Raw genomic sequence first — 21445 nt, forward strand, 5'->3', positions numbered from 1 at the left:
ATTCTCACTTAGAGCTCTCATAGGCTTTATAAACTAGCAAAACAAAAATACATATATACTATTACAGATTCTAAAGATTATCAACCCAGGACCCAACACTATTTGACATGCTTCATGTAAAAATAACTAATTTTCCTTCGCTGTGTTTATGTGATTCTCATTCGGAATTATGCAATGAGTAGACCTCATGCTTTGAAGCATTTGCTATTATAATTTAATCTTTGTTATACTGTCACCAACAAGTATGATGTCAAAATCCTCTTTGATAAAAAAAAAATTCAAATTCATTTAAACTAAAAGAGATGTATACTACAGATCACACACATCATTTTCTACATGATAGAGGAAGTATTTCTCAGTGATTAAGTTTTTTTTAATGTTTAATCACTGTAAGTATTTGATGTCAAACAAACATAATTTTAAATTTATCATTTGTAAACTGAAGTTTACATTTAAATTTCTACCAGTGTAATTAATTATACCCTTTAAAAAGGGATTCGGACTATACATTGCTCTGTGAAAACTGGTAAAAATGGGTAAAATAAAAAATGTTCTGAATTTTGTACTTGCTGTATTTCTTTTAACCAGAAATTGCCTTTATTTTGCCAAACTATAAATTAGGCTATGAAGTATGTCAGAAACTCGGGTAAGAGAAAGTGAGTTTTACACTTTGGGGCAGTTTAGAGGTGCTTCTATCCTTTAAGAATAAGCTATTTTCATCAGGTCTTAAATTCAGGCATGTTATTGTGTGCCGCTTCCAATTCTTCTCTGCATATCATTATCTATTTTTCTCCTCCAAAATGAGCAAATTTCTGAACCATTAGTCTCCTTAAAAACATTCAAAATAATATCTGAATTATGCTTCATCATCTTCAAGTCACTGAGCTTTCTTGAGTAATTTGTTCAAAGGTTTACATGCCATTTCATCCTGGTTGGGTATGTTCTTCCAGAGTCACGCTTAGGCCAACAACTGGAGTTAATTTCCCGTTTTAGTCCATGGTACTTGTAAAATACGGCTGTGAGATTCAGCGGACAACTTCAGTTGCTGCCAGTACCCATTCCCCTTCTTCCTTGTAACAGGCACCTGAATCCACTATGGGAAAACACTCCTTCCCCACTCCGGGCCATAGGGTTGGATGGAACTGACTCCCTTCCCAGAACAGAGGTAGAGTCTGATTCACCTAAATTAGTTGGTCTGTACCATCCAGTTGTCCATATACACTAGTCCAGGGACAAGAAAGTAACTCAGTGAGACCTGGGAGCATAGGGAGCTTTCACTCACCTTCTAGCCTCCGTTGTGGAAGGATGTGAGACTTACATACTGAAATCTTAAGGGGAAACAGTCTGAAGATGAGGCTAATAGAGGGATCCCAAGAACTCTGAGCCTGGTAGCATTTAATGCAAAGTTAGTCACCTGAACCCACATATTCCTTTTAAAAAAGCCATTTAGAACTAAGTTTCCCAACACAAGCAACAAAAAGAAGGCCATATCTCCGTGATTATCACACTTCATATCACAGTAAAATAAGCAAGTAATATATAAACCAAAGATACAGCAGATACATTTTTCCCCCAGAGAAACAGAACAATGGACCTAATACCTCAAATCTCTGATTGCTGACTTTCTTTCCTTTTTTATTCCAGACAATTTTAGGTCTTGGGTCTCCTGTAGCTTGGCAAATGAAAGAGGCAACTCCGCCAGAGACCCCTGTCTGGTCAACGGGAGTTCTTGTAAACCTGGGAGGTGCTGAAACAAAAAGAAACAAACATCACAATTAGATGGAAAATTGAAACACAGAGTATTACCCTACTGTCATCACTTTCCCCATAGCCCTCAACCCCACTGAGACCCATATATACATGCACACACCAAGATCACAAAATTAGAAAACACCTTTCACTTTTAAGGGTAGTTTAAAGGGGAGGGAGGTAACTTTCTGGTCAAGATATCTGCTAGTGTTTTTATTGCTGAAATCTGTATTAAGGCAGAGATCCAATAACATCCGAAAAGCAACATCACACATTAATTTTTATTACCAATATAAAAAAAAATCCAATTTGTCCTCTGTAACAAAATGAGCTCATCAATCAAAGTGAGTAAAATTTTAGCTCTTTGCTTTGATGCCATTATCAGGGCACTGCCAGAAAGCAGCACTGCCACTGCTAAGCCATTAAAATTAGTGACATTTAAGAGAAATCCTAGGAAATTTTAAAAGAGACAAGAAATACAGCCCTGAATTATAAGGTCTGGCAAGAAACAGAAATAGGGAAAACTGGCAAAGTGACTCCTTAACCTAAATATCGTGCTCTGCCTTATTTGAAACTTAAGTTCCTAATATGCATAGAAGATGAGTCAAGAAGCCTCCAAAGTCATAGGTGGGGGGGAGGTTTGGGGGGGGAGAAGAAAAGGAATTCCTGTAAAAAAAAAATACATAGACCTTAAGGTTCCTAAAGATGAAAGGCTAGAAGTTAAAGGGTTTTTAAATGTTCTCTGCTTCCTTAAAATATTCCTAACATTCACCTTCTCTCTTCAAAACCTACTTATCATCCAACTTGCATTTCCAGATCTAGAAATCTATTATATGAGAATTAAATAAAATGAAGATAGGTACTTATGCACAAAGATATCTATTATGCCATTTATTTAGCAAAGACTATATGTACCCTAAATATGAAATAAAACTGGAATTGACAGTAAAATGAACTACAACATGATGATAGAACATCATACAAATATAGCCAATGTTATATGGATAAATGCTTTATAATATGACATTAGAAATACTTGCAATTCAATAATAAGCCACAAAAGTATCATACACACATTTAAATGAAGGGTATCAGATAATAAAGAAAAACGCAGCCCCCAAAAGGATGGGACAAAATGTGCAAAAACACCAATGGTGGTTTGGCAGACAGGTATATTCATAATTGTTCCTACTTCTTTACATTTTTCTCGCACCCTTGAGTTTTTGCAGTTATGTTGTAATTAATTTTTTTTTAATTCAAAAGCATCTTACTTTTCCATTCCATTTTCTTATCCCTATTACAAAATTACAAATCCCTATTACTCCTACTGTTTTTCAGTTAAATGCTATTGGAAAATGGTTTTAAACAACAGTAGCTATAATTTATTTTGAAAATAATCCTTAGATTTTAAGAAAGAAGAAGTTCATCACTCTTTGCTCATCACCATATTTTCTCTGCCTTGTTTTCATGTTTCCCACATGATGCTTCTGCTGACTTAAAGGTTTATTCTAACTCTCATCTTGGTTTTCCTAGAGCCAGGGAGGCCAGACTCACATCTCAGCTGTACCATAATGTATATATATCATCTTGGGGAAAAGAAAAAAATCTCACTTCCCTGTTCCTGTTTTTCTCTTTTTTTAAGGTTTAATTAAGTAATTTGAGAGAGAGAGAGTAAGCACATGTGGAGAGAGAGCACATGGGTGGGTAGGAGCAAAAGGAGAGGGAGAGAGAGAGAGAATCTCAAGCAGTCTCCATGTTGAGCACAGAGCCTGGCACTGGGCTCAATCGCGTGACTCTGAAACCATGACCTGAACTGAAACCAAGAGAAGGATACTTAACCGACTGAGCCAGCCAGGTATTCCCTAGCTTTCCTATTTCTTAACTGTAAAAATATGAAATGTAAAATTATTTTCAGAGATGCCTTCCAGTTTAAATTTTTCTAGCTTAGTGTATTATCTCCACAATGAGAGAAACAAGAGTGGGGAGAGACATCTTTGCAATGTTATTGCTGGAAAATGAGCCCCGCCTCATCAGCAAATTCCACTTGGTGATAGTAGAACTAGTGGGAACACAGGTCCCTGCTTGTTCAGGAATACTAGGAAAGAAAGCAGGCTCCCACAGCCCTGCTCGATATCACATCGTGCAACATCTCCGGGTAGCAGTACAAACTAGATGATTACCAGAACTGCTGGAAGTACTTAACATGATTTGAAATGACTAACAGTGAGAAGAATAAAAAACACTGTACACTGATATCACTTTTCTGGAAACAAACAAACAAAAATGATATAAGAAGTGTTTATGTTTTTCATTCTGCTGTTGCAAACAATGCAAATTGATAATAACCACACACTTGTCAACATCTAATATGGAAATTAAAATCATGCAATTAAAATTCCTAGAGAATTTCCCTGCAAAAGTAAAATGTATTGTATTGCTTGTTAAATGTTACAATACTGTCATTTTTGGAACCTTCCTCTTCAAATTACATAGCTTAAAAATTGTTGACTCTGAATGAAAATGAATTTTAACAACCTGTTTTCTCCTTTAAGTTCTGTTTGCAAATTTCTTGCAAGAATGTGTGAATGAGGTTAAAGGGCTATGGTATAAAATGACTATGTATTAACCAGAAATTGAATAAATCTAGAATATAGGATGTCATTCTTCTTGCACCAGGTTTGCTATGTTTGTTTAAGGGTGGTATCTTACTTCTCATCACAAAGAAAAAAAAAAAAAAATGAAGGGAACGTGGGAGATTCTGACAATCTACAAACAGTCAATGACTACTAGAACAAGTGCTTCCTAAATCCTGATGAGTGGAGACACTAAGTAGTCAAATTACTATTAAACAGAGACATCTGACTTCTAAATAGAAAACACAGAAGGCAGATTCCCCATATTCTCAGTGAATATGAGGTGAGGTGACTACCATTCCCTTGTTCAAATGTATTTCTGACTTACTTGCTTTTCTGATCCTACCTAAAGTACTTCTGCTAATATTCACAAATATTCAAATCTGCTAGTGTTATGACCACTGGATGCTATTATAAAGTTTTTATTTTTAGAGATAAGGTCAAGTAATGAAATTAACCTATTGAATTGTGGAAAATTTATTAAAATAACCAGTTAGAATCTGCTTCAGATATGGCACTGTTTTCTTAAGTCCTACTAAATACCACTTTAGTGACTCAGTATTCTTCAAAAAAAAAAAAAAAAGTACTGAAAAGGGTTCTTAAATGTATTATTTGTAAGCAAGAAATGGAATTGATCGTAGTACATTTAAAAAAAAAAGTATATCAAGTGCATGTACACACAGCTTTTTTTTTTTTAACACAAAATATATTAGCCTTCATCAAGAGAATCATGATTTTTTATGGGATTTGATGTCAATTTTTCTACATGTGCTCACAAAATCTAAACCAGAAAAGGATAAATGCCGGCACTCTATGATACAAAGTTTAGTTTCTAGATAATTTAGTAAAATCCCTTCAGTGAGCGAGACTATTGCATAAATAATCATCTTGGCTGGTCAAACTCTAAGACTGATGCTGTCAATGCAAGGCAGCCGGCCAAAGAAAAGAAATGAGAAAGACTGAAGACCAAACTTAATAACTCCAACAAACGCTTGAGGCAAGTAAAAGTGTTTATTCTCAGAGGGGTATAATAATACATTGCACCACTTCCTCCTCTCTAATATCTCAGCTTACTAGAAGAATGAAATGAATCCTCTGCCTTCTTTTGTCATGGATATTACCCAAATTTATGTGAGGCTTTGAAGATAGGAAGAGAAGAGAATCCACATAAAAGCATAAAACAAAGACTTCTACTAAAAAGCCAGGCAATATGACTGCCTCAGGTCTGAGTAATCAAAATCCCCAAGTTTATCCCATGAGATACACCAAATATTGCACTTGGTTTAACAAAAACAAACAAACACATAAATAAAAAACAAATAAATAAATAAATTATCAAGAGCTTAAAGATGGAGAGAAACACATAAAACCCAGTACTTAGATAGGCACGAGTCCTTATTATAGCTGACTGCCGTCGCTATCCACCTAAAGCTTCCCACCCCGTGCTTTGCAAATGCATTTCTGCTCAAGCTGGTTTTGACAAGTGAGGAGTACGACCTTTCATTAAACTAATGCTGGGTACTGTAGAGGTCAAATTACTGTTAGACCTAGAAAGTCTATTTTCTAAATGGAAAACAGAAAAGCTAAACATGCATATGAGTCAGAACAGAGGCATGACTGATATTCTAGAACATGTCTGCCATGCTCACTTGCTGTTTTCAAAGACTGCATTTTCAGGATGCAGATGCTAGCTCTGGGAATCTGGTGGATTATTCTTCCCTACACAGCACAAGAGGAGTCACAACCGCTCATCGATTTTTCTTCTAAGGGGTTAGTTTGTTTCTTTAAATATAACCAACGCACAGTACCTTTGCATCTAATGATCGTAATACTTTGATGCCATATCAGGTTTCAAGTTGCTAGGCTCTCTAAAGACAAGGAGATAAGCCCAATGAACAGTTATTGTTATTGAATTAAGGGGATAGATCCTACCAAGACCAGCAAGCTGCCTTTGGCCATCCTTGACAAAGTGCTCTATCAAGGACAAAATTCTCCCCTTAGTACACTATATTAGGTAGAACTAGACATTAATGGGGGAGAACCCTTGAAATCTACTAGTAACATCCATGCAAGAAAAGAATTTATGAGAAATTCTTAAAGGTTAAGAAGACAACTCAGATTTGCAGTAACTTGATTGGTCAATAGAGAATCACTTAAAACCAAATCACAAAAAGGACTGCACACTACAAAAGTGAAAGGAAGAAACGAGGGTGCCATTTGTCTAATTTAATTCTAATGAATAAGCCGCTTCTGCAGACATCAAGGAAATATGACGAATGAGGAACAAAACTAACAGCATGTAACTAATTGGCTTTGTTTCTTTCAGCTGATTAACATTTCCTTAAATAGAGAGTTCTGTTTTTAAAGGGATATTTGTCATAATAACGTACTTAAAATCTTGAAAGGGGAAGGTTAATGATGCTGTTTAATGATACTAAGGGAGAGGATGAGGGAATGCTCCGTAGGAATATGTAGGTATTTCTGGCCTTAAGAATCTGCTTCCTCCCAAAAAGGTATCTGTAGAATTTATGAGACCGTCAACTGAAACCATTCCCGTTTTTTCTTTCTCTCAAAGTATCAGGAAGGGAAGCTCAGCAAATGCAGAGCATAGCAGGAGTCAGGGGTTGTTTTAAGGATAATGGCCAGGTCTGAAGGTATACGAGCTATTGGGGTTTTACAGTCCCTTCCTGCCACAACACACTCATTACCACTGCCCCAAACACAAAGAGTGGCTAGAGTTTAGTGGATGATGAATTCTGTTATGATTCATTTGATCTCTACTGGGCAGGAGTGGAGGGAGGAAAGAGTGCCTGAGATACCAGCAAAACCAAAGTGGCTCATGAAAAGAAAAGAGGGAGGTCTTCAAGTTGACGCATGACTGTACGGGAGGCAGAAGTGTGGCATGCACACCAAGCTGACTGGTTTCTATGGCAGATGTTCCACATACACTGGAGCTGGTGAGGACATCTATGCTATCACATGGAATCTGAACAGGGTCATGTCTGATACCCACGGTCAGCACAGACCTTCAGTGACAAAGAGACTTTTTCTTAGTCATGAACGATGCTGTCTTTCAATCTTATAGCCTTAAAATTTGACTCAAGAAGCACTATACTTCAAAATGGGATCAAGAAATACCTAATCTTTAGTGAATACCACACAGTGGATTAAATGTTCTATGTATCTCATGTGCAGTGTTTTCCATCATCCTGCAAGATAATAACATTACTCCTATTTTATAGAATTACAGAAAAATGTACAGTACTGTAAAGATTTGGAAAGAAAGAAGAAAAGAGAGAGAAAAGGGAAAAAGAAAAGAAGGAAGGCTCTCTGAGGTTATGAGTGAGTCATGGACTTTTGATCTAATTGTGAAGCCCCAATATTCCTATTATGTCAAAATAGAAAATGGGAAGTTACAATGACACTGCATAGACAACATGGTATAACTCAATTTATGGTATATTTTCAAACTGTTTCGGTTAACTATTAAATATATACTGACTGTTTTCTTGAGGGTTTGGCAAGCACTTTGTGCTGTATTATAGCAATTACTTTTCCCTTGTTAAGTGAAAAAACTCAGTCAGAGGCCATATTGAAATTATTCTTCTAATTTCCAGGAGCCAGTTTGAATCAGGGATAAATGAACTATGATGCCTGGTCAACAGACAAAATTGATGACACAAAATTCATAAATAGATCATATAAGTTCCAGGGTTAGTATGCTAGAACACTTCTGTGTTATTCAGAGAATGCATTAAATTTGTTCATGGTAGATAAAGACAAATACCCCATAGATGTTCTTGATATCAATTTCCCCTTTTCCTTTCCAAAGCATTTCAATGGCATATTGTAGGTATGTCTACACCATTAACTGTATTGAGCCTTAACTCTCAATTCTTTGAAAATGACTCTAAAGCAGTCCTCCATTGGGTAGACAGATGTCTGTGCCTCTGTATAACTATCAATATTCAAGTTGACAAAGGATTGATATATACACTGACAGAAAAGAGAAAGAAAAGGGGGAAGGAAAAAGGGGAGGAGGATAAGAAGAAGAAATTTGACTTTATGGAATGACATCTCCCATTTGAACTTTTCCTCAATGTCAAATCCTCATTTCTCACTGCTTGAAAGATTGCCTAGCAGCATTCCAAAATCATTATTGTGGAAACACACCATGCCATCTGCCTTCCCAATCCTCCTCCTCTTACTGTTTCCACTTCTATTTGTGACACTTCCATCCTTCCAAGCACCCAACCTTGCAGCCCCAACCTCTTCTTTGTCTTCTTCTCCTCCACCTGCTACCATACAATTATTCAGTCCTATAGATTCTGCTTCTACTACGTCTCACTTCTCTTTTTCTCATATCCAATAACAACAACTATGATTCTCCTGTGATGATGGACTTCAGAATCCCTTGGGAGCCTTAAACAACAACAACAACAATGACAAAAGCTGTAGGTGCAGAGACTCCACTTCAGACCAATTCAAATAGAAAATCAGTGGGTAGGGATGGGTAATTCATTTCCAGAGGACTCCAGTGTCCAGCCAAGTTTGAGGATCACTTAACAATATTGTAGTATTTGAACTCTCCCATATGGTCACCCTCACTTCAGGTATATATTGCTACAATCAATATTACACATTATCGATGACCCGTCTTTTCCCTTCCCATTTTCCTCTTTGAGGTTTTTAAAAATGCATCTATGATTAAAGCTCTTTTCCACTCAAAAGAAACATAAAAATAAGTTGAGTTTTAATAGTTTGCAACTGTCAAATAAGCCCAGAAATTTTGTTTGGCCCTTAAGACCTTTCAAAGCTGCTGCTAACCTATTTTTCCCAAATATGTTTTTACCTTTGCTCATCAAGAACCTAGAGTCCCCTGCCTCAGTGTCCTAGTATATGCTATTCCCTGCACAAAATTATTTCTCTCCCAGTTTTGGAATTTATAGAAGCTTTCCATTTTCGACTCTATTAAATACCTTGAAGCCTTCTTTGAGCATCCCATGTAGATGAAATCTACTCTTTTTTAAAATCTCTTATTGTATCTCTTATATCTTTTTGCATCTCTTTTATGAGTTAAAACAGTCCATATTTTATTATAGCTATTTTATGCTCATGTATTTCTCTCCCTTCACATTAACTGAACCTTGAGAGACGCATCTGTGACCTGGTCATCTCTGAAGTACCATAACTGCTAACTATCCCCAACACATAGTGCGTGTTCATCGCATACACAGACTTGGTAAAAGGCTTTCCAAGGTTCTACACCCCCTAATCCTTGGCTGTACACTTTTGAGTATTTCATATGGATAATAATATTGTAAACATGATTACTGCGCCTCTATTTGAATTGTTTGTTTATAACATCGATTAGCTGCAGAATGCAAACTTTCTGTAATACACATTGACACTGTAAAACACCGACGTGACATGGTGGGAGACTGACAGAACCAATCAGGTCCTTCGTTGGCAAAATGTAGAATAACCAAATAACACAGTCATGTGTCTGCCTTAGGACTGAATTCAGATGAAATATAACAATGCAATGAATCTCAAGCTCTTTTATGAATTCACTCCACCTCATTGTGATCCCATTGTTATCCTCCTCTCTGCCTCTTTTTGTGCATTTCATTTTTAAGTAAAATGACCTTAAATATTATACATAATAGTATACTCACTATACATAAATTAGAAAATATAAATAAATTAAAAGAAATTTTAAAACATCCTAATGGTTATCACCTTGATGAATAGGTTTTAAAATTACTCTATGACCATTAATATTTAATAATTTTTACATAAGAGATTATACTATACTATTATTTTATAGCCTGCATTTTGCTTAAAATATATTTTGCACATCCTTTTGTCAATAAGTATTTAAATTGAATATAATTTTTACATTATAAAACATATAGATCATGTTTTAATTTACTATTAAATATTTAGGTTGTTCCTAATTTTTCAGTATTATAAAGTTTTTTAAATTTTTATTTATTTATTTAACAGAGAGAGAGAAAGATAGCGAGAGAGGGAACACAAGCAGTGGGAGTGGGAGAGGGAGAAAAAGGCTTTCCACTGAGCAGGGAAGCCCGATGCGAGGCTCGACCCCAGGACTCTGGGATCATGACCTGAGCCAAAAGCAGACTGAGCCACCCTCCTATAAAAAATGTTTCAATGATTATTCTTATAATTACATCCTTGCACATATATGTAATCCCTATATGTGATTCATTCCTACATGTAAAATTTCAATACATATGATACATTCTTTATGTAAAACTGTTGGATCAAATATTATGTTTTTAAGACACTTTATACATTTTTAAAATAACACATAAATTCAAGGGAAAAATATACATCAGAGTATCCAATTACCAGACTTCTGATAAAGCTGAAAATTGTTACTTTATCATTGGCCAAATTTTTATCCTTTTGAGCAAAACAGGAGAGATAAAAGGTAGTAGAGTTCAGAGAGTGACTGCTATTGAGGAGAAAGCTGGAAAATCTACTCCGTCAAAAAAGAATCATCTTCAAATACTTCTCTAACACTGCCTTTTCCATTTCTCCTTAGCACAACAGAATGTACGGTAAATAAATGCTCAGTGGTGAACATTTACGGACCAATGAAAAAAGAGGAAAAAGATGAAGAAAAAATATCTACAAAACAGAATTATCAAGAATAGTATTTAAATGCAACAGAAAATATTTTTTCAATTTTAAAACACACAGGTTCATTTTATTCTTTCCAGTTTTGTTTTTTTTTTTAAACTCTTGTAGAGAGGAGATTACATATGAACTAGTCTGTTTATAGCAGTTTCTAGCTTGTCTTATGTCAAGATATATTAATACCTGGTCATAAAACACTTGTTTGGCAGCAGTAAAAGTTGTATGGCCTCACCACTGTACCTTTTTAAAAAATTTTTTTTAACATATAGCCATGGGGCATCATGACCAAAACAAACAATCCCCTGCATTCACCATGTCTGGACCATAAAACTTCTCTAAACTATTGACATGCTTGGTAAGACCAGCCATCTGTTTTGGTGTAAGACACTCACTGTAACCACTGGTTTAGCAACATAAATTTCAGAAAGGCTGCTAGTGGTCTTGAATCACTCCTAGATACAATCTGTAAAGCCATTCTTACCATTCCCTATGCCAGAGTCATGCATTCTTAATGAAAACATGTTATCAGCAGCACCATTTAGATATTTACTCAACATTTTCCACTTTAAGCCCCCGGGTTTGCTTACTACCTACTTATGCATTCAAAATACACAGACCGCACATCCGTTTTCGCTCAATAGAGTGATAAAGGCCTTTATGCTGAAACAGATGAAAAGTCATGCAATCTCCCAGGCTCATTCAGTAAAGATGTAGGCAAATGACACAATATTTATTGGCTTTTTTCATATTCCCTCTAAATGGTAATATACTCACAAGGATATTTAACACAGACACTGTATTTGACAAAGAAAGAAACTACACCGACCCTTCAGCATCTTTTTATAGAATTAGTTTTCAAAGCAGATTCATTTACATCATTCACTGCTAATTTACTCATTAATCATAAATTATCACATCAGATATGCTGATCATCATTAAAAGTAATCATTTATTCTTCATTCTAACCTGCTGCTTATCATGTACCTGCAAATTGGATCACACAGGAAAGGTAATTGGCTTATTTGAAAAGGAGCATGAGCACAGATATAATTGAAGTGGCAAAGAAAGAAAAGCAGAAGATAAAACAATACAGTCTTTGGCATATCACCCCCCCCACACACATTTCTTCCCCAACTTCATGTTACCAAACACTGGAATATGGATGTTATTACTTCCCTTCTAAGAAACTCCCAATATATCAATTACATAAATTATGTTTTATTATTGCTTCAGAGGAACCAGAATGGCATGCTGTGCTGGCTTCACTTTAGCACCCGTAGCAAGCCAGTGCCACAAAGAGAAGATCAAATGATATCACTGTAAGTGCTTTGAGCCAATGGGAGGTACTGCTTGTAACTCCTGCCTTCCAACCCAAGTGAGGTGTTACCACAACTGCCAAAAGCCTGGGTCATTTCTTGGAAGATACATCCATCTTCCAGGAATAAAGGGACTGCAAGTTTTCATAGATCACTTTCAAGTGATCAAGTTTTCATAGATCACTTTCAAACCGGTAAATTAGCAAATTACTTTGGAAAATTAAAAGTGACTAAAATATTCCCAAGTAACTCCAACATGGGAGGGGTGTGTATACTCGCATATGCCCACATACAACTTCAGTAAGTAGTAAAACAGATCACAAAATAATGTTCAAATGTATTTTCTGGAGAAATTTAGAATCAGTTTCACAAGAAAACCTTGTTATTAGACAAAAGAGCATCTCTTTACACATACTGTTTTGAGATGTTACAAAAATGATCTGTCAAAAAGAGAATATTGGAAAAATAAACTGCCTGAGTTTTTATAACACAGGAAATATTAATTATAAAATATAGGTTTATTATAAATAGGATAGCATTTCCTAAAGAAAGTCCATAATCAATATTATCTTCAAAATGAATAATATGATTTTAAAATTCTTCCAATAACGAAACATTTAAAAATTTCGTTATTTAAAAATATTTCCCTGGTACTCCATGTTTTATTTTAGGGTATATTACCATTTGTTAAGAAATAAATACACAAATAATGAATAAACAATAGAAAAAATAAAATGCAAAATAGAAAAAAAAGACTTTCCTATACAAAGTCATTTTACAACGAAATGATTTTAAAAATACATATGAAAAATGGCCAGCATTATTTACATTTAGACCAATACTTTGCTAGAGATCATAATACTCTAAGTTTCTAAGGCTTATGTCATAGCTTCATTCTGTGTAATACCTAGCATATTGCAGGCATTCAAAACCTTTTTTAAAAAGGCACAACTACTTTGGTCATATGGATATTTTATGTGTGAGTCTATGTCCTTCCAGATATTTTCCACTAAGTTGAGATCTTTTTTTAAATTCACTTCTCTGTAGACCCAAAGCCAAAAAGGTATTTGGCAGCAATTTGCAGGATTCCAAATATTCTTATTCAATATTAGGTAACTATTAGGACCGATAACATTTCATAGGATATTAAAAATGCTCATATTCTGGTATCCTTCCAACTGAACACATGTAGCAAGCAAAAGAATGGCATTCATTTTACATATTAAATCCATCCTTTCTAAAATAAAATAAACTTCTTTTTTAGAGTCAAGAGAAAGAATCTGCATTCATACAGCGCAAGTCGGGAAGAGTGTCCCACTTGAATTTAATCTTGCTAACAATGATTGATCTCAGAGTAGCCTGTTACCCACCCATTCTCAAATTCTACTCAGTGGGCTATTTGGGGGTACAAAAGATGGAAAGCATGACAACTGGTCTATGCTAGGGCTGTGAGGTCACGTACAAGCAAGCTATGATAATAATAGATGATCACCCAGGGCCATGGATTGGTCCTGTCCACACAGAAAACTCAAGTTGACATTAATTGGATCTTGGCACAGCGAGGATAGGGTACAATTCCTTCATTTGTAGATGAAATAAACCTTTAAAGAACTTTAATAAAATGAGCCCTAGATGTAACAAAGTATAATACTATAATCTAATTCTTGCTCTTTTTTTTTTTTTTTTTTTTTTAGCCATGTCTCCGTCAAATAGCCCTATCAGCATTTCCATGACAGCATGTGAAATCTGAGGAGGAAATGTCTCATTCTTACCGCCTGTGAACTGAAACACACACAGATTTAGAAAGCCAACAAAAGGAGGGGGAAGGGCTTTTTTTTTTTTTTTCCCCCTTTTTTTCCCCTCTCCTCATTGAAGTCTGTTATGCTCTGGCCATGCCTTTTGTTCCCATTTTCTCTGACAGCATCAGATTTATCTACACAAATACCCATCTCACCTCTCTTGGTAAGAATTTCGGTAACACTTGAACCCAGAGACACGAGGTAACACTACTCAAATAGTCTGGAAACACTTTTCAGTCGGATCAGTTTTCAAATATCAAGTCCCTCATTTGTATCCCTGGGCAGTGCAGACCCTGGTACCAGCTCATTTTGGTGCAGATTATGCATGCTTTTCTAGAGAAACACATTATCTGAGCCCCAGGAATATGGGAGGCATTCCAAAACAGCATAGACAGTGAGGACCTTTATTTGCCAACTAACTCCCCCCCACCCTTCTCTAATTTACAGCCCAGGGTATTAAGTAAGAAAACAAAGGGTTTTCCCATACAAAAATAACCTTTTTGAAAAACCTGCAAACGAGGTTTTAATTACACTATTTACCAATATAGACTGTATGCAGAAATAAACCAAAGCATTACTTGCTATGGCTGGCTTGCTTTTTTTCCCCCCTAATTTAACTGTTGCAAGTAATATCACAGCAATTTAAGTTAGTTTTGTGACAAATTATTAAGACACTTATTTTAGAAGGAAAATCAGCCAATAATTACTGCCCTGGCAACATGGCTATTGTTCCGAGCAAAACAGAAGCTGTGGTTGACAGCTGATGGGCCCAGCCCCCTGCTAGCCTCAGAACACACTTGCAGATACTCAAAGCCTCTTGCCAGACCGAAGCATGCCTTAGCCACCCTTTCATCCAGCAGGGCTTACACAGATCATCTTATGCTGACTACAATAAAATGACACCATTTTAGGACCTCCTGCAAGGCTGGATTTACCTTTACATGCAAAAAATACTGTATTATTAATGATTCCAATTATGCAATAATACTAGCCTTTTTGCACAATTCTAAAATATCAACCAAGCACATTTTTAGATAAGTGCCCTAAAGTGTTTTTGCTAATGATCCCAATTCGTTATGAAAAGGAAGAAAATGCTTCCCTTGGATTTGTGTAACAGGAGTGCTTGTAAACATACCACAAGCCACATGTGTGAGAATCTGGATGAACATAATCTTCCAGAATTAGAAAACGGGCCTTTAGATTATCCTGGGATAAACCTTCATTCAGTACCAAATGAAAAGACAAAGCCTCTGGGGTGCTAAAAGTTGAGTGATGCATGCTACTTCTTTGCCTGAATCACTGCATAATCTAATCAGTCACTAATTTAATCAAAGGGAATGGCGTTTTAAAGTTCTTTGCAACACTTTTGTCAAATTTTACTACTTGAAGTCTTTGGAAACCTAGCGAGAGTCAAAGCTGCTTTTTGAGGTAGTTCTGAAATGCCAGGAAATAGATCATTTTTCAGGGCTGGTGTTTCAGAGGGAAAAAGCAGAGGAAGCTAAAGGGATGGGCTGCAATTAATATTTAAATATGCATCAGTTACTCCAATTCACTAAATAAATGTCCTTGGGGTTATCAGTGTTTTTCTGAGGCAAAATAAACAGACAAAGGTAAAACCACTGTTCAGAATCTGCAGAGCAAGGCAGTCAAAATACCTATGCTTAAGAGACTGAACTAAATGAAAAGCATTTGGGAAAATGGTCATTATTTTGCAAAGGTTCACTATGAGGGCTCTGCCCCCTTCTACCATCCAGTGGAGGGTTCTAACAGTCATACCGCTCCCACTAGTTCCCTGAAGTCTCTCATACGCTTTACATTTGCCTTAAGGTCCTCAATCAGTTCTAGAACACAGCTTTCTCCTTTCCCATGCTGAAGGGTTGATTGAGCCTTGCCTGAGAAAATCGCAGCACTGTATGGGCTAGTGCCATTGCAAATTCATGCTCTGAGGCTCACCGGGACCGGGCATCATCTATCAATCATCTGCCCACCCTGCACCACTCTCTAGAAGCTGTCCTGCACAGACCTCTCACCTCCAAGAGACTGATGCTCCTGCTCCTACTTCAATGGGGAAAATAATGCCATCCAGCAATAACTTGATGGCAGCCACATTCTATCTGGTGTTTTTAAAAACTTCCCTTAGTATATCCTGTTCCACACCAATTGCTTCGCTTGTTTTTTGAATCCCTCTCACCATCTTGGGCCATCCATTACCCCCTCTCCGTACACAGTCAACATCTTTACTCGCACTCTCTAACAACTCCTTCCTTTTGACCGGGGTCTCTCACAACTGATACTCTGGGTCAGATTCCTTTGTTTTGTGGAACTGGCCTGTGCATTGTACGAGGTTTAGCAGGGTCTCTGGCCTCTTTCACTAGATGCTAGTAACACCCTCTCACCTCAATTGTGAAAAGGAAATACCGACAAATGTCCTCTGGGAGGACATTCTAAGGTTTAGCACCAAAAAAAGCTTATCTCATCCCTGTTATCCCCACAGTCCCTGTCAAACCAGGATGGTGGGTCACCCTAGCTTAGGCCTTGTCAATTATTTGCTCAACTACTTCCTACTCCATATCTCTCTGTTCCTTTTAAGTATTTCCATTTTACATTTCACATTGCTTATAAATGCTTCTTCTTCTTCTCTTTCCCCTGTGAAGTTGTGAGACAACAAGAGGGATGACCTGTAGCAGGCACTCCTCTAATATTAAAACTAACCCCGAATTATGCCTCCACTGAAGTTTACTGAATTATCAGTGATTGAATGAGATTCAAGCCTATAACCTTTGTATATAACCTTTGTATTTGACATATTTTGGTTAAGGCCACAATGCAGGAATAAAGAAATAAGAATTATGCACCTATTTATACTTTTATTGAGGAATTATTTGTTATACTCTATGGATATAAGCCAGTGGAAGAAATATATATACAAAGATTTTATTCCTTCTATCAAACACTACTGGTAAAAATAAATTTAATACATGAACATGGTAATTGGTCTCTCTATGTATGTAAACGTTTCATTGGGTTTTAGCTGTGATGAAGAGAATATTATTCAAGATCATTAACCTGCCTGGTCTGTACTGGCTTCTCAAGTTGATTCTAATATGTGATATTATTAGCTCTTTCTCTCCCTCACTCTCTTGCTCAGTCTCTCTCTCTCTCTCTCTCTCTTTTTTTTTTTTTTTTCCTTTGGTTCCCTGGTAGATTTTCTTCTTCTGGTGTCTTAGTCTTTCTGGCAGATTTTTGTGGTGTTTCTGTTTTATTTCTTTGCCTTTAAGCAAAACAACTTCATATATTAACACACAGACAATACAAATTTATGTAAGACTGCTAACCATAACTAGGATATGTAATTAGAATTAGATTAATAATCAACACAAACAATGAGGATAAAAATAATTAATAATTTTTTAAAAAAGTAAAGATGAGAACACATATTTATCACCAAGAGATAAATCCAGACTAGCTTAGAAAGCTTAGAAAGTACTCAATTCTCTGCTCTCCAAAAATATATGGAACATTTTATATATAAGATAATTTCACACATCCCATTTTTCCTAAAGGACTAAAATAATCCACAAAAGCAATCTCTGCTTTCCCGTCCTGCCTCTCCGGGAAAATTTATTTTATAATTGTGAATAGAATATACACTTTAATGGCAAAAAGGCTAATATGTCTTTTTTAGCCAGAATTTAAGGTTGCAGTCGCAAAGGATTCAATAATATAAGTTGCTTCTTAGTATACAGTGACCATTCACCCCCTCTCAAAGTATAAAGAGCATTTTCCAGAAATAGTGTCCTTTGTTTTATCTACTTCAGGTACTGAATTTCTAATCTTAAAATTTTAAGCAATGATAATATAAATACGAAAGTGCACACATTAAGACACAAAGGGGATTAAGAAGCTTTGAAAATGTCACTCATGAATGAGCAGATATATTTTGGCCACTACCAAATGACCCTGGAAATGCCATATATATGAACTTTTCCACAACTTGCACATTTCTTTTGCTCACAAGAGCATGGGATTCTTACACTGCATGATACTCTTATGTGTTTTTTTTTTTTTCTTTTTCAGTATCTCTTCCATCCATCAGTTTTATATTACCACATCTTTGACAGGACTTATTTATCTCTTGACTAGATATTGAAATAGATTATTGAAATAAACTCCTTACTCACGATCTTCCCAAACTCACCAAATCCATTTAAGGGAAAGTGCTGTTCAATGAAAAGGCAGTTGCAATCAGGTTACAATCCTGCTCAAGAATCTACAATGGTTCACTACGATTGCCTACTTAATACAGGGCAGGAAGCTCTGCTGAGAGAATTAATTAAATGTAGCAGATAAGACCCTGTATGTTAGGTCCCTGATTTATCTGACATGACCTCAATTTTCACTACTCACAAACATGTCAGACTCATAGACTTTTCTAAAAATATAATTTCATCACATTTTACTTGAAAAAAACTATGTAGTGCCACCTATAACATCCTCACCTTTTGTTACTTGTTAAAAATCCATACTCTGTGTTCCAGTCCAGATCTGAATTGGAATGTCAAAGTAAGGGCTGGTAATCCATGTCGCTATTATACCCAACAGATATGTTTACGCATACTATGATTTTAGACAGTTAGTGTATTTGTTAAGACTATTTCATTACTCTTGGGGCACCTGGGTGGCTCAGTCAGCTAAGGGTCTGCCTTTGGCTCAGGTCATGATCCCAGCCCCACACTGGGGTCCCTGCTCTGCAGGAAGCCTACTTCTCCCTCTCCCTCTGTCTGCCATTCCCCCTGCATGTGCGCGCACTCTCTCTCTCTTTCTGTCAAATAAATAAATAAAATCCTTTAAAAAAAAAAAAAAGATAATTCCATTCTTCTGAAATAATTTCACCAAATACCTGGTCTTAAAAGCTTATTCCTCTTCAAAACCATCCCAAATGCCTTTTCCTGGATGAGGTCTTTTCTGATGCCTATCAAATATGATTTATAAGAACTTTGCACACCTTCTCTCAGGACTAAAGGCAAAATTGTCTTGACCTTCAAGAAACTCTAGCTTCAGGGCCCTTCAAATGCATATGCACCATGTGTCACCACCCCACACTGGCATGGTCAAATGCTTTGCAAAATTTGCAATGGTAAGAGATTTCACTCCCAGTCACTCAACATTATTCCTATTTTCCTATCTGCAGAGTAGTGTTTAAGGGCTACAGGTAGTTTTAGGGAGCCAGGTAGGGAAGTTAAATCAGGATATATTTAGTCTGGATTTAGCAGAATACATTAATGTGGTTTATAGTTCAATTACTACTGTTGATCTGATTTAGGAGTGATTTCTAGCTGTACTTCTATTGCTCACTTTACCAACTCATCCAGCTTCTTCCATGAGGACCTCAGTGACAAACTGGGTGGTGCTTGACATAAATTCAAGGAATACTATGACCTGTCATTGTGCAAGAACCTGGGATGCCCAGCCTCTTATAGCTAGATGTCACAGAAATTATCGCATTACCAGTTAAAAGTCATAAAGCTGACAAACTGTCAATAGAGAAATAAACTTCCACCAATATGGCTATAAGGGAGAAATTTTTCTATTTTTAAACTATTTTTCTATTTTCTATATGGAAAATGCTATAAAATTGCTGCATAAAAAATTATAATTGAAAAAAATTAGAGGTATGACAGGGAGCTAATAAATATGTCGTATATATTTCTAGAGTTTTATGGTGATTGTCAATTTCTCCCCCAAATTATGAATTATAAAAATAAAAATTAAAAAATAAAATATAAAAAATAATTACAAATTATGGTTTATTTTAGTTGGGTCTAATAGTGTATTTATAATTTTAAATTCTTTTTTCTGCAAGAGAGTCCACCAACCTATAAATGCTTAGGGCATCCAGACTCCAGAACACCCTTGATCTTGGTCTTGAAAATGATTTACATAATATCAAATTCTGTGCTCTTATCTCCTCTCTCCTCCAAAACTATATACTACAGAAGCAAGAACACACTTAATATCAAGCTTTACATACCCAGTAGAAATTAGCAAATAGGATTTAAAAAAATGCAAAGAGTAGTTTCTTATTCATGGTCTATTACAGTGAAGTGATTTATTTTCATGATCATATCAATTTACAGATTCTACTTCAAATTATTTCTTATAACAGTGTTTGACACCCTTTCATAACTTCATATAAATTCTCAGAGTCTTTCTAAATTTAACAGATTCATTTCCCCTTGGCCAAATGCTTAGCAGCAAAATATTATTTGTCTTTTTAATTAATTATTTTGGACCCTGGCACATTGCCTAATTACCACATAAGTGACACGTATAAATAATATGTGTAATAGTAGAGGTTGTAGAAATTAAATCTCTGTAAGGACTGATGTTTTTCTTATACTACTATTATGGAAGTTTAAATATATAAAGGAATCTAATTTAGGGTTATTTTAATCCTTATTATTAGTTATAATAAATGTCCAATATTGGTAAATCCTCAGGTGCTCTATGAGAACTATATGGGTTTTCCCAGTAGCACTCATATTGTGTCTTATTAAATTGCTTAAATTGCTTGACCTTTCCCATTAAGATGATTTTTCCTAGCAACAATGAACCAAGAGCCTCCATGAGTAGTTCTTAATAAGTTCAGTATCATGAAAGACATTTTTCTGTTAGTATCAGTAGCCAATATAGGTCTATTTTTTTAAAAAAATGATTTCAACATTTTCTATGTGGTCTAGATTCTCTCATATATATTTTCCAAGTTCCATAAAATGATGTGAATTTGGCCCTGAAATTACTTTTGCAATTTTCTTTAGCATTGGAATAAAGCACATGTGAAGAAGAGAAGTGATGACCAGTCAGAAATTCACCTTTCTTTTATCTGGATGGAAACACAGCCCTAGTAACAAAGATGAGGTGGTCTCTAATGCTGCCACTGGAGAATATATCTTCAAGGAGCTTTGAATGTCCAAGTCCTGTCTTGTCGCTATAGAACTGACATCAAAATGACCAAAAGAAAAAAATAAAATTGCAGCGTACCCACATAATTAACTAAAATGCTAACTATGCTCCAAAATCCAGTTTTATTGCCAATTTTTACATAGTGTCAGCTCTAATTATTCATGAACTGATTATTTTCTCGGCAGGCCTTTCACTTCCTTCATCTTTAGGAAGACCTGCATTTATTCTCCTCCTCTAGCAATTTTAAGAGGCAACTGAAATAAGAGAGAAAAGACAAAACCAAGATGAGACAATTCTGTATTGTATTAGCTACATT

The 21445-nt window shown here is 35.8% G+C and overlaps 1 protein-coding gene across 1 annotated transcript in view; it reads right to left on the bottom strand.

The window, feature by feature from the left end:
• PTPRD (protein tyrosine phosphatase receptor type D) overlaps positions 1-21445 on the bottom strand; it is a 401932-nt gene that overhangs the window by 306903 nt on the left and 73584 nt on the right. Inside the window, exon 2 of the mRNA XM_080820332.1 lies at positions 1602-1747. Within this exon, the coding sequence (XP_080676458.1) occupies positions 1602-1747 (146 nt within the window). The remainder of the gene's footprint in view (positions 1-1601; positions 1748-21445) is intronic.

This window comes from Martes martes (assembly GCF_963455335.1).
Source record: "Martes martes genome assembly, chromosome: 12".
Classification (NCBI taxonomy): Eukaryota; Metazoa; Chordata; class Mammalia; order Carnivora; family Mustelidae; genus Martes; species Martes martes.